The sequence below is a fragment of the Nicotiana tomentosiformis genome, chromosome 8 (genome assembly GCF_000390325.3).
Source record: "Nicotiana tomentosiformis chromosome 8, ASM39032v3, whole genome shotgun sequence".
In the NCBI taxonomy this organism is placed as follows: Eukaryota; Viridiplantae; Streptophyta; class Magnoliopsida; order Solanales; family Solanaceae; genus Nicotiana; species Nicotiana tomentosiformis.
In genome coordinates this window covers 5,010,887-5,026,301 of record NC_090819.1, presented here as the reverse complement: position 1 = coordinate 5,026,301, position 15,415 = coordinate 5,010,887, and the positions used below count along the sequence as shown (strand labels likewise).

Genomic DNA, 15,415 nt, shown 5'->3' with positions numbered 1-15,415 from the left:
GCCCAACGTATGGTTGGAAAGGGATGTCTGTCATATTTGGCCTTTGTGAGAGATGTTAATGCTGATACTCCTATTATTGATTCAGTACCGGTCGTGCGAGACTTTTCGGAGGTATTTCCTGCAGACCTGCCGGGTATGCCACCTGACAAGGATATTGATTTCGGTGTTGACTTGGTGCAGGGCACTCGGCCCATTTCTATTCCTCTGTATCGTATGACACCAGCTGAGATAAAAGAATTGAAAGAGCAACTTCAGGAACTCCTTGAAAAGGGGTTTATTAGACCTAGTGTGTCACCTTGGGTTGCACCGGTTCTATTTATGAAAAAGAAAGATGGTACTATGCGGATGTGCATTGATTATAGGCAGTTGAACAAAGTGATAATCAAGAACAAATATCCTTTATCGCGTATTGATGACTTATTTGACCAGTTTCAGGGAGCGAGGGTGTTCTCCAAAATTAATGTGAGATCTGGGTATCACCAGTTGAAAATTCAGGATTCGGATATTCTAAAGACGGCATTCAGAACTCGTTATGGCCACTACGAATATCTTGTGATGTCTTTTGGGCTAACCAATGTCCCAGCAGCATTTATGCATTTGATGAATAGCGTGTTCTAGCCATATCTTGATTTATTTGTCGTAGTATTTATTGATGATATTCTGGTGTACTCACGTAGCCAAGAGGAGCATGCACAACACTTGGGTATTATATTACAGAGGCTGAGGAGCATGCCTTATCCCCTTGGTTATCAATGAGGCCGCTATAGCTGCCTTGAATTCAGACATGAACTATGGGAAAATGGTAGCATTTGCTCAAGCTACAGAGGACCACAAGTTGAAGAACAAGAGGGAGTGAGAGGGTACCAGCAAGGCCCGGTCCGCGGGCAACTTTGAGGAGTCATTTGGTGGGGGAAGATCAGCTTTCAGGGGAGGGTCATCAGGGCCAACCCAGTCTCATACTCAGTCTTCAGCCAGTGCACCGCCAGCAGCAGGGGTGTCGCTTTAGGCTGAATCAGGGCAGCAGAGGACCCCACCATCAGGGCCGAACAGGAGGGAGATTCCCGCAGCAGCAAAGGCCCCCATGCCCCAGGTGTGGGAAGATGCACTCGGTGATCTGCTATATAGACTTACCTATATGTTACGTGTGCATATTGAGAGGTCATATTTAGAGGGAGTGCCGTTCATTCCGCCAGGGTGCGGGCAGGGGCACAACACAACCATCCAGTTCTGCAGCTGCTACATCTTCAGCACCCCCTCCAGCTCGAGGCACACCAGCACCAGTAGGGTGTGGTGCAACTAGGGGTGGTGCGCAGAGTTCAGGAGGACCCAACCGTTTCTATGCTATGAGTGGTCACCAGAGTGCAGAGGCTTCTCCAGATGTCGTCACAGGTATATTGACTGTCCAAACTCATGATATATATGCTCTTATTGATCCCGGTTCCACCTTGTCCTATGTTACCCCTTTTGTTGCTATGAAATTTAGGATAGAACCGGAACAGCTTCCTGAGTCGTTCTCTGTATCTACTCTAGTTGGCAAGTCTATTGTGGCCTCACGAGTTTATAGGGGTTGTGTTGTCACTGTGCATGGTCGGGACACCATGGCGGATCTCATTGAATTAGAGATGGTTGATTTTGATGTAATTATGGGAATGGATTGGCTCTATTCATGTTTTGCTAAGCTCGACTACCGAACTAGAACTGTGAGGTTTGAATTTCCTAGTGATCCAGTTGTTTAGTGGAAGGGGGATAACGTGATGCCAAAATGTAGGTTTATTTATTACCTCATGTCCACGAAAATGATTAACAAGGGGTATATCTATCATTTGGTCCGGGTTACAGACACTACTGTTGAGGCACCTACACTCGAATCTGTGCCAGTTGTGAATAAATTTCTGAAAGTCTTTCCTGATGAGCTCCCTGGGATTCCGCTAGACAGGGAGATTGATTTTGGGATTGATGTGATGCCAGGCACGCAGCCTATATCTATTCTGCCCTACAGAATGGCACCAGCAGAATTGAAGGAACTAAAGGAACAGTTGAAGGATTGTTTAGAAAAGGGACTCATCCGACCGAGTGTGTCACCATGGGCGCACCGGTTCTCTTTGTGAGGAAGAAAGATGGGTCAATGAGGATGTGTATTGACTATCGGCAGCTCAACAAAGTCACAATCAAAAAAGAATACCCACTACCAAGAATAGATGATTTATTTGATCAGTTACAGGGTGTTAAATACTTCTCCAAAATTGATTTATGATCTGGGTATCACCAATTGAAGATCAGAGAGCACGATATTCCAAAAACAACTTTTAGGACCCGGTATGGGCATTTTGAATTTCTGGTGATGTCTTTTGGGCTAACAAACGCCCCAGCGGATTTCATGGATCTTATGAATCGGGTTTTCAAGCCTATCCTCGACTCCTTTGTGATAGTGTTCATTGACGATATTCTTGTGTATTCACGAGGTCGGGAGTACCATGCCGATCATCTCAGGGCAGTGTTGCAGATTCTTCATCAGCACCAATTGTATGCGAAATTTTCAAAGTGTGAATTTTGGCTCGAATCTGTCACATTCTTGGGTCATGTTGTCTCTAGAGAAGGAATCAAGGTTGATCCTCAAAAGATTTCAGCAGTAAAGAATTAACCTAGACCTACGACGCCCACCAAAATTCACAGTTTCCTGGGCTTAGCAGGGTATTACAGGAAGTTTGTGGAGGGGTTCTCTACTTTTGCCTCTCCATTGACTAAATTAACTCAGAAATCAGTTAAGTTCCAATAGTCCGATACTTGTGAAAGGTGTTGACCTTGCCAGAGGGTACAGTTGGATAATCGTGAAAAAGGCCTTCTAGTGGATTAATTGGAGCAAATTGAGGTAAGTCTCTTGTCTAATCTTGTGAGGGGGAAATTACCCCATATGTAATTAAATTAATAATAGTTGCTAATTGTGGGGGCTACGTACGCACGAGGTGACGAGAGTCCGTGCGTAGTAACTATTAATGCTAAAGTCTGGGTAGTTTAGGACTCAAAGCATGAATTACTTGTGTAAATTGTATCTGTTATTTAATTAAATTATTTGGCATATATTGTGAATTATTAGAGAAATTATTAAAAGGTGAAAATCTCATATGCTTAATTTTTTGTTTAAATTAATTAATTGTTAAAGAAACTGTTCATCCTCTCGAATTGATCTTATAATAAATATACTCTCCTTCCGGAGGTACATAAGAAAATGTCCTTCTTTCATGTGGAGCGGGCCGAATGCCTCGGCAGGATAGATGAATCTATGGATTATGCCGCACGTCCCTCAGCAGTGTACACGACACTCTGGATCGGACAGTACGACCTCGACAGAAATCATGCCTAATAATGATAATTATACGATACCTTGGCATTTCAATTGCAGTTTGTGAATTTAATTAATAGTTTAGAAATTGATGCATGTGAAGGAATTTAATTATATCTGCTGGTTAAATAAATTATTGTTAACTTTGCGAATCATGTTGATCTAGATATTCTAGTTTTATTTCAATTATTATTATTGACTCATAGTAAGTGTCAAAGTCGGCCATCTCGTCTCTACCTCTTTGAGATTAGGCTTGATACTTACTGGGTACACGTTGTTTATGTACTCATGCTATGCTTACTGCACTTTTTGTGCAGGATCTGAGACAGGTACTAGTGGAGGACTTATCATCGCACACCCACGTTATCCAGAGGCATAGTGGTGAGCTGCCTTTCTGAGTCGTTCTGCAGCTACTAGTGTCTCTTTTTGTATTTGTATTCTGTCTATTTTATTTCAGATATTATTTGGAGTTTGTATAATATACTAGATGCTCATACACTTGTAACACCAGGTCTTGGCACACACACTAGTAGAATGTTTGGATATAAATTTTGTTCTTGGTTGTTTTAATTTACTAAATTCCTGCAATTAAGAAGAGTTTAATTAATCAATTAATTTTAGTAAATTAAAACAACCAAGGATAAAATTTAATAAATTTAAACTCTTCTTAATTGCAAGAATTTAGTAAATTAAAACAACCAAGGATAAAATTTAAATCCAAACATTCTACTAGTGTATGTGCCAAGACCTGGTGTCACAAGTGTATGAGCATCTAGTAGATTATACAAACTCTAAATAATGTCTGAAATAAAATAGACAGAATACAAATACAAAAAGAGACACTGGTAGCTGCAGAATGACTCAGAAAGGCAGCTCACCACTACGCATCTGGATAACGTGGGTGTGCGATGATAGGTCCTCCACTAGTACCTGTCTCAGATCTTGCACAAAAAGTACAGTAAGTATAGCATGAGTACGTAAATAACGTGTACCCAGTAAGTATCAAGCCTAATCTCGAAGAGGTAGACACGAGATGGCCGACTTTGACACTCACTATGGGTCAATAATAATAATTGAAATAAAACTAGAATATCTAGATCAACATGATTCGCAAAGTTAACAATAATTTATTTAACCAGCAGATATAATTAAATTCTTTCAAATGCAACAATTTCTAAACTATTAATTAAATTCACAAACTGCAATTGAAATGCCAAGGTATCGTATAATTATCATTATTAGGCATGATTTCTGTCGAGGTCGTACGGCCCGATCTAGAGTGTCGTGTACACTGCTGAGGGACGTGCGGCACGATCCATATATGCATCTATCCTGCCGAGGCGTTCGGCCCGCTCCACATGAAAGAAGGACATTTTCTTATGTACCTCCGAAAAGAGAGTATATTTATTATAAGATCAATTCGAGAGGATGAACAATTTCTTTAACAATTAATTAAGTTAAACAAAAAATTAAGAATATAAGATTTTCACCTTTTAATAATTTCTCTAATAATTCACAATATATACCAAATAATTTAATTAAATAACGGATACAATTTACACAAGTAATTCATGCTTTGAGTCCTAAACTATCCGGACTTTAGCATTAATAGTTGCTACGCACGGACTCTCGTCACCTCGTGCGTACGTAGCTCCCACAATTAGCAATAATTATTAATTTAATTACCTATGGGGTAATTTCCCCCTCACAAGATTAGACAAGAGACTTACCTCAATTTGCTCCAATTTAATCCACTAGAAGGCCTTTTTCACGATTATCCAACTCTGTCTGGCTCGAATCTAGCCAAAATAATTCGATACAATCACTAAAATTTATAGGAATCAATCCTATAAGAAAATACTACATTTCTTTTAATGAAAATCAGAAATTAATTCAAAATTAGTTCATGGGGACCACGTCTCAAAATCCGGCAAAAGTTACGAAATATGAACGCCCACTCAACCACGAGTCTACCCATACCATAATCACTAAATTCCGATAACAATTCGGCCCTCAAATCCTCAAATCTAACCAAGAGGGTTTTCAAATATTTCCAACTCAATTCACCAATTAAAGGATAAAAGCAGTGATGGATTCGGGTAATTTAACCAATATTGAGTTAAGAACACTTACCCCATTATTTTCTTTGAAAATCTCCCAAATATCGTCAAAATCCGAGCTCCAAATCATTAAAAATGGAAAATGGGACGAAGTCCCATTTTTAGAATTTAAACTCTCTGCCCACTGATTTCTTATACGCGATCACGTAGCACAAATTTTACTGCCCAGATGATAACCCTATGCGATCGCAAACAATACCACGCAATCGCGAAGTTCAAACCTACAGGCCCACGCGATCGCAAACCATTTCACGCGATCGCGAAGCACAAACGCGTGGCCTTCCCTGCTGCTCCACTTACTCTACACGAACGCGACCTCCTCCACGTGGTCGCGAATACCAAATTCCCACGCCTACGTGATCGCGAAGAACAAAAAACATCACTGCCTCAAATAAGCCTACGCGATCGTAGACTATCTCACGCAATCACGTAGAACAAAGTTGCCTCTGCCCAATTTACACTGCGCGATCGCAGACCAAATTATGCAACCGCGTATAAGGAAATAAGAAGAAAAAGACCAGCAACTATCAGCAGTCTCCCAGAAGCCAAAAATGATCTATTAGCCGTCCGAAACTCACCCGAGCCCCTCGGGTCCTCAACCAAATATACCAACAAGTCCCAAAACATAATACGAACTTAGTCGAACTCTCAAATCACACCAAACAATGCTAAAACCACGAATCATCCTCCAATTCAAGCTTAATGAAACTTAAGATTTCCAACTTCTACATTCGGTACAGAAACCTATCAAATCAAGTCCGATTGACCTCATATTTTGCACACAAGTCTTATATGACATAACGGAGCTATAAAAAATTTTAAAACTAGATTCTGACCCCGATATCAAAATGTCAACTCCCCGGTCAAACTTCTAAACTTAAATTCTTATTTTAGCCATTTCAAGCCTAATTTAACTACGGACTTTCAAATAAAATTCCGAACACGATCCTAATTCCAAAAATTAGCATACGGAGCTATTGAAACCGTCAAATCCCGATTCCGATGTCGTTCTCTCAAAAATGTTGACCGAAGTCAAACTTAGCATTCTAAGGCCAACTTAAGGAACCAAGTGTTCCTATTTCAACCCGAACATTCCCAAATTTCGAACCAACCATCTTCGCAAGTCATAAATTAATAAAATTATATACAGGGAGTTTTATTTAGGGGAACGGGGTTCTCAAAATCAAAATAACTGGTTGGGTCATTACACTTCCTGTCATAAAATGGCATATTGCATCAAAGTAGTTGCCCACATACTCCACAGCAAAATGGAGTAGTGGAAAGGAGACATAGACATATTCTAAAAGTGGCTAGAGCTTTGAGGTTTCAGGGAAGTATTCCATTACACTTTTGGGGAGACTGTGTATTGACATCAGTATATCTGATGAATAGATTGCCTTCTACAGTTTTATCAGGGAGGTCGCCATATGAAATTTTCCATAAGACAGTTCCTTCACTACACCATTTAAGGACCATGGGATGCCTTTGCTTTTCCACAGCTACTGACAAACCTGATAAGTTCTCTCCCAGGCCATAGCAGTAGTCTTTATAGGATATTCAACATCCCAAAAGGGTTATAGACTATATAATCTCAAGGACAAAAGGTTCTTTGTTAGCAGGGATGTAGCGTTTAGAGAGGACATATTCCCTTTCCAGTTATTAAAAGAGAGAAGAGATCCTCCTCTATTTTTTGATCTAGAGAAGTCTTTTACAACATATCCAAGCTCCAATAACCAACAAAAATTTTCTGATGTTAATGACAATGACCAAGTACAAGTTGGTGTTGAACAATTTCAACAGTTAGAAGAACCAGTTGATATTGATGAAGGAATAGAGCAACCAATTGATGTTGTTGATGGGTTGGAGCAACACCAAGTTGACTCTGTTGATGAGGAGCCTGTTGGTTCACAATTGAGGAGGTCTTCTAGAGGCACAAATCCACCAACCTGGTCAAAAGACTACATTTTCCCAACTATGAAAGCATCTTCCTCAACATGTATATATCCCATGTCAAACTACATGAGTTATGGCTCTCTTTCTAACAGCTATTAGTCTTACCTGGCTGCAACTTTCTCTGAAATTGAGCCAAGGTATTACACTGAAGCCATGAAGGATCCATGATGGATGGAAGCCATGCAAGCTGAAGTTGAGGCATTGGTTAGCAATAAAACTTGGGAGGTTGTTACTATTCCAAAAGAAAAGGTTCCTATCGGGTATAGACGGGTTTACAAAATCAAACATAAATCCGATGGCACAGTTGAATGATATAAATCAAGACTAGTTGCCAAGGGATACAGTCAACAAGAAGGCCTCGATTATCAAGAAACTTTTTCTCCGGTCGTCAAAATGGTAATTATCAGGGCTGTTATTGCCCTGGCAGCTATGAATCAGTTGAGCTTATTTCAAATGGATGTTTATAATGTGTTTCTTAGTGGTGATCTTGAAAAGGAGGTATATATGCAATTACCTCCTGGTTTTGGTAGTCAGGGGTGAATAAATGTTGCAGACTACTCAAATCATTATTTGGGCTCAAACAAGCATCTTGACAATGGAATCTCAAGCTCATTACTGCTCTCTTGAAGGCTTGTTTTATACAGAGTCAACATGATCACTCATTATTCATCCTGAAGAGACACAACAAACAAGTTATAATACTTGTATATGTTGATGATCTTCTTATTACAGGTGATGATGTTAACTTGATCAATGAAGCCAAAGACATTCTACAACATGCCTTCAAAATGAAGGGTTTGGGAATTCTGAAATATTTTCTAGGAATTGAAGTATGTAGATCTCAAAAGAGAATACTGCTATGCCAAAGAAAATATGCCTTAGAGCTCATATCTGAGTTAGGCCTGGGAGGTTCTAAACCTGCAGTAACACCCATGGAACAGAATAGAAAGCTGACAACTATTGAATATGATCTATATTCCAAGCTTCATGATGATGTAGCATTAACAGATGTGAGGGAGTACCGGAGATTGGTTGGAAAGTTATTGTATTTGACAATAACTACGCCAGACATTGCATACAGTGTACAAACTCTAAGTCAATTGATGCAATCACCCAAGAAGTCACACTTGGAAGTAGCCTACAGAATAGTGAGATATATAAAGAATAAACTAGGACTCGGGATATTGATGAGTTCAGAAGGAGGTACTACTTTGAAGGCATATTGTGATGTAAACTGGGAAAGCTATCCAAACTCAAGGAGATCAATAACTGGTTACCTAGTAAAGCTTGGTAGTTCATTGAAATCTTGGAAAACAAAGAAATAAAATACAGTGGCAAAAAGCTCAGCTGAATCAGAATACAAGAGAATGGCACTAACTGTAGCAGAACTTGTCTGGTTGATGGGATTGTTTAAAGAGTTGGAGGTCAAGATTCCTACGCCAATTCAGTTGTTTACAGATAGTAAAGAAGCAATGCAGATAGCTAATAATCATGTATCTCATGAAATGACTAAACACATAGAGATTGATTATCACTTTATAAGGGAAAGGGTCCAACAAGTTATGATACACCCGGAGTATATACCAACTAATAAGCATGAAGCAGATTTGCTGACAAAAGGGCTGGGAAGTGCTTAACATTATCATTTGATGTCCAAGCTAGGGATGATGGACATTTTCTCACCACCTAGCTTGAAGGGGGTGTTGAAATGATAAGTTGACAGTTAGGTGACCCCTATATCTATGAAGCATGTATAGTGTTTGGTAACAGTCTGTTAGAATAGTTGGTACATATTAGAGAGTTAATGGCAGTTAATTAAGTAGCCGAGTTGGTTATATATAAACACGTGTACAGTGCAATAGTTTAGAGAATTGTATTTTTATTTCTTAACTTCAGTTGAATAAAGCTTCCAGACAATTCTCTCTCTAAACCTCTCTCCTTTCGATATGTCTACCAAGCTCAATTCTCAACTAACAATGGTGAAATTTAACACTCTATTTGGTATACAAACTAATATAGTGGCATTAGTGAAAGAGTTGCTATTCTATGGCTCCCAATGCATTCCAAATATCTATCAGACGAGTTAGAAGAATTTTGAGCATAAGATTTGATAAATTTCCTATGAAATACCCTGGTTGCCCCATTTATTCAGGAAGAAAAAAATTAGAATTCTTCTTTGGAATGGTGAGAAAGGTTATTAATAAGGTAAAAGGATGGCATCTTAAATTTATTTCTAATGGAGGGAAGGCAGTCCTTATAAGACATGTCCTTTTAGCCCTTAATATTCAAATTCTTGCAGCCATCCACCCTCGTAAAGGCATAATTGACATGATTGAGAAGTATATAGCCAGATTTGTTTGGTCTGGAAATGAGAATGGTGGGAAGCACCACTGGGAATCATGGAACAATATGTGTTTTTCCTATGAAGAAGGAGTTCTAATTTCAGAAATTTAGAGGATACATGCAAAGCTTTTACAGCTAAACAATGGTGGAAATTCAGAACGACTAGCTCTATATGGTCCTAATTCATGCATGCTAAATATTGTGGCAATGAACATCCTACCATCATTCAATGGAAACCTGGTCAATCGCATAGCTAGAAATCTATGTGCGAACTAAAGAACAACTTAGAGGGTAATATCTAGAGGAAAATAAAAAAGGGTGACACAAGCTTCTGGTATGATAACTGGACAAGCCAAGGTCCTCTATATAGCAACATGGGGGATAATACAATCCTTCAGAATATCAGGATTAAGGATGTGTTTAAGGATGGTCAATGGGACTGGTCATGCCTTAATCCTCATCCTCCTGACCATATTAAGGATATGATATCTGCAGTCACTGAGAATATCTTATCGGAGGCATAAGATATGCCATATTGGACTTGCTCTGAAGATGAAAAGTTCTCTATTTCAACTGCTTGGAGTATGCTAAGACAAAGAAGACAAATATCTCAATTTGACCCTAAGCTATGGCAGAATAATATTCCTTATAATATGTCATTTATTGCTTGGAAAGCAGTACACAACAGAATACCTACTGATGATAAAATTTTAAAATTTAACATTAATATTGTTTCTAAATGTTGTTGTTGTTTTGGTGCAGGTATGAGCCCAGGGCTGGAGTCAATTGACCACTTCTTCTGCAATGGTCAATATGCTCAGAACATATGGAGCTTCTATGCTAGTAGAATTGGTATCATATACAGGAATACAAATTTGAGGACAATGTTACTTAATTGTTGAAACTTTAGAGACAAAAACTCTATTATATGGGAACTGTGGAGATCTAGGTGTAGTTCCAAATATGAACTGGAGCATCCTTCAATCAACCGATCAACGGCTCTTATCACCTTCAACATCTGTCAGCTGATTAGATCAAAATTCAAAAAGATAAATGTTCCTAGTTGTTGGGAGACCATTTGCAACTTGCTGGAACTTAAGCTGTCAGAGACTTCTACCGCATTGGTCAAATTGATCAGACCAATCCTTCTTCTTGTGAAACTCAACACTGATAGTTCATGTATTGGAACTGCATGTGGAGGGGAGGAGTGGTAAGAGATCATCTCGGTAAACTCATCATGAATTTCATATTGCCATTGGGACAGGGAACTAACAACTGGGCTGAAGCCTATTCATTCTTGTTTGGTGTAAAGTGGTGCATTCAGAAGGGGTTTAGTCATTGGTGAGACTGACTCATTGCTACTACAGAATTGCATCTCAGGAGGATTGACTACACCATGGAGATTGGAAGGGTTTGTAAAAGAGTTAAAGGATTTGGTGAATACGCATGGAGTGCTAACTAGACATTGTTACAGGAAAGCTAACAGAGTTGCTGACAAACTAACTTCCCTAAGCCACAATACTGATGTTGTTCAAATATATACACATTTCAGTTCAATTCCTAGACAAGTTAGAGGTTTATTAAATACAGACAGATGGCAACTACCATCCTTTCGAGTCAAGAAGAGAAAACCTAGGATGCTCGTTTATGAGCCATCTTGAGTACCAATATTTTTTTCATGTACTGGCTCATGGTTCAATAGCTTGGTCTCTCTAAGTTACCATCTTCCAAGAAGGCTAGGCCTAGTCCTCCTTCTTCAAATGTACTCTCCTTCCCGTGACAATAAAATCATGTATTAAAAAAATATAAAACCTTTCAAACAACTCTCAACTATTATTATATCTTGAGGTAAACTTTATAGCAACGTCAAAGGATACTTTGTACTAACGCATGTAATAAAATTAAAATGCACTAGTTCTTGTATTTCGCAATTAGTTTTTTGTTTTCCCGCAAGCACGAATGAGAAACTTCTTTCTTTTGTAGCATATTTTGAATCTTTTAATGATGCAAAAACTTTTTAATGTCAACACAAGATATATGATCTAAAACGAATATTGAGAGCATCAAAAGATCAAAACATTGTTCGTTTTGTGCATATATTAAATTATTATAGAAAAATATAGAATTTTTAGGTAAATAAAAACTAAAATTATATGTATAATTAGTTGCTTTGCTGTTTCCCAAGCATGAAGAGGATGAGCTTCTTCCCTTTATAGCATTTTCTAAAAATTGTGATGGTGTGATATTCTCTTTTATGTCAACATAAGATACATCATTTAAAATGTTTTACTAATGTCACTATATTTTTGTTATACAAACAGATAGAATGTTGGATAAATAAAAACTAATTAGAATTAGGCAGATCATTAAAAGGATAACTAAAAAAGAATTAGTTTTTTATGGATCTTATCTATATTAATTAATTTCATTCATCATCATCTTTTTAAAAATATTTCGTGCAATTGGTAAAATATATGATGATAAATTGAAAATAATTCAATCTCAACAGCTAATACCCTAAAAATTAGGTCTTCTTTTTCTTCATTTCAAAAACTATTTCATACATATTCAATTATCAATTTCTGGAAAAAAGAAGATAATTTCTATTAATATTAGTACTAGAACTAAAGGGTCAAATAAAACAACTCATGAGTCATAAGAAAAACAACTTAATTGTTCACTCCATCATCAGCAAGTAACTCCTCCAAAGGAATAGAAGGAATTAACATATAATCATCAATAAAAATATATATTTTGTACATATTCTTCATTATGGTAGGGATATTCTAAACTTCCGATTATGGTTTGTTTGTACTTTGAGTCAGTGACGGAGCCAGAGTTTTTACTAATAAAGTCAAAATTTAAAGAAATAAATATACAAAGAAGTTAAGGGGATTTAACATATATAAAATTTGTTTCGATTCATTTGCCTTGCCAGAGCCTGAACATGATTCACACATTGCTTTTGTCACGACCCAAAATCCTACCACATGCGTCGTGATGGCACCTAGTCTCTAAGACTAGGTAAGCCGATTACCATTACATTTCGAAGTTATTTTTTTTATTTTTGAATATGAATTAAATAGGTAATCATAACCAACAGTGGGACAAATATGAATATAACAACCTCCCAAGACTGGTAGTACTAAGTCACGAACTCTAACTGAATACATGAAATGATCTTAAGGATCGAATACTCAATACTGTTTGAATAATAAATAACAGTATAACAAAATGAAAAGACTCCAAGAAACTACGACGACCAAGCAGCTCTACCTTGAATCCTTGCGATCCCACTCTAACTCTGTCCGAGTCCGACATCTCCAATACCTGGCTCTACACAAAAATATACAGAAGTGTAGTATGAGTATACCACGGTCGGTACCCAGTGAGTATCAAAACTAACCTCAGTAGAGTAGAGACGAGGTACAGTCAAGACACTCACTAGTCTAATAACCTGTGCAATATAGAATACAAAATAATAGGAAACAAATAACAATAATAGCAACACAAATCAACCAATGATATGCCCGGCATGGCAATAAGAACACTATAAATATTGATCAACAAATAATAAATATAAGTATACCCAAGTAAATCAAGTTCTTCAAATAAATATTTTTCACATATAATTCTTCCAAATAACTCACTTCAAATATAATTTTCTCAAATAAATATCTTTCAATAAATCTTTTTCAAATATAATTTCCTCAAATAAATATCTTTCAAATACAATTCCTTCAAATACTACTTTTAAATAAAAATCCTTTCAAATAAATATTTTGAATATAATTCTTTCAATTAAAAGTCACCATGTGACACCTCATTGTATAATCATAAAAATACGGGTCTCAGCCCTTTTCATATTTTCACGATACTTCGTGCCCATAATTAAATCATCATATATTTTCGGTACCTCGTGCCCATTTTTCATATCACATCTGCACGGACAGTTCACGTGCCAATAATAAAACCATCATATTTTTCCCGGCACTTCGTGCCCACGTCTCATATCCCAACTGCACGGACAATTCACGTGTCAATATCATTATTATTTATTCACGGCACTGCGTGCCCACATTTCTTTTCATAATCCGCTTGGCAATAGCCATAGACTCCCAATTTCAACATAAATCAGACTATTATCAATTTACCAACAACAAGACAAATTGCACAAGGTATAAAAATAAACACAAGAAAAATCACAACATCATATAAAATCACCAATGCAACCACTCCACATCATCACATATCATTTCTGACAAAAGCCACCCTTATCTCTCCTATAGCCACCCTTATCACTCCTATATTAGCCACATTTATCCCTCCGCCCTGAAAATATTAATAGCCACCTTTATTGCTCCTATTGCCACCCTTATTTCTCCTATAGCCACCTTTATCGCTCTGCCCAGACAATATTCCAACAAACACAACAACAGTGAAATGTCACCCTTATACCCATATAATATCAACAGTGGAATGTCACCCTTATATCCTCAAAGTAACAACTCACACAACATAATAATTTATACGAGAAATTATCACGGCAACATAACAAAATCAATTCACATCACAATTTGCCCAATGGTCACAATCAAATTCCAAAGATACAACCAAATCAATTAATTTCACAACAAATAGGTTAAGGCTCCACGCAATGTGTATAACACCACAAAAACAATCAACAGAGATAGAAATTATTCAGCATAAAGCAAAACCTTCATTAATCCAAATTTAGGTAATTATATTAGCACATCTTCTTAAGCTTGCTTAATTAATTATTTGCATAGAGAAAATTCATAATGAAAATTAAATTCCAAGAATATCAACCATCAAACTCGCGGAGTTCACATAAATGTACAAGTAATAATTACATCAAATTGTCATATAAAAATAAATTTAATAAATGTGATTTGAGGCATGGCAAATAGATAACTAAATATATGCCAACAATTATCCAATTTACTACACAATGTTCCCAAGACTTTAACTCAATAAATTTTGCACATATAAACCCGAGTACGTACTCGTCACCTCGCGTACTCGGCTTTTCACATATCACAAATGGCACATAAGACTCGATACCTAAGGGGTAATTCCCCCACTCGAGGTTAAGCAAGAGACTTACCTTTTTGAAGTTAGGCCGATATTCCAAAATAACCTTCTTACTTGAATTGACCTCTGGACAGCTCAAATCTATCCAAATTAATTGTACAACTTCATTAAAATTCAACGGAAATAATTCCGGATAATAATACGTCGACTTAAAATTTTATTCCAAAAAGTCAACAAAAGTCAACGCGGGGCCCGTCCCTCGGAACCGGACATAATTTTCATGAAATCTGAACACCCATTCCGATACGAGTTCAACCATACCAATTTTATCGAATTCCAATAATAACTCGACCACCAAATCTTAAATTTTCGTTTTTGGAAGATTTTGCAAAAATCTTGATTTTTCTTCCATAAATCCATGGATTCATGATGTAAATGAGTATGGAATCATGAAATATAATCAATATAGGATAAGGAACATTTACCCCTAATGTTTTCACGTGAAAATTGCCCAAGAACCGTGCTCCAAAAATCCAAAACGAAATGAAGGAAATGACCATTTTTTATCCTTAAGTTTCTGCCCATCCATCACTAAAAGTCTATT

At 37.3% G+C, this 15,415-nt stretch overlaps 1 protein-coding gene across 1 annotated transcript; it reads left to right on the top strand.

Annotated features, from left to right (window-relative positions):
- Window positions 1-7,806: 7,806 nt before the first annotated feature.
- Window positions 7,807-8,738, top strand: LOC138897009 (uncharacterized mitochondrial protein AtMg00810-like). Its single transcript, XM_070182960.1, has 2 exons — window positions 7,807-7,939; window positions 8,146-8,738. The coding sequence occupies exons 1-2, from the start codon at window positions 7,807-7,809 to the stop codon at window positions 8,736-8,738; spliced, it is 726 nt and encodes a 241-aa protein (XP_070039061.1).
- The last annotated feature ends 6,677 nt before the right edge of the window (window positions 8,739-15,415 follow it).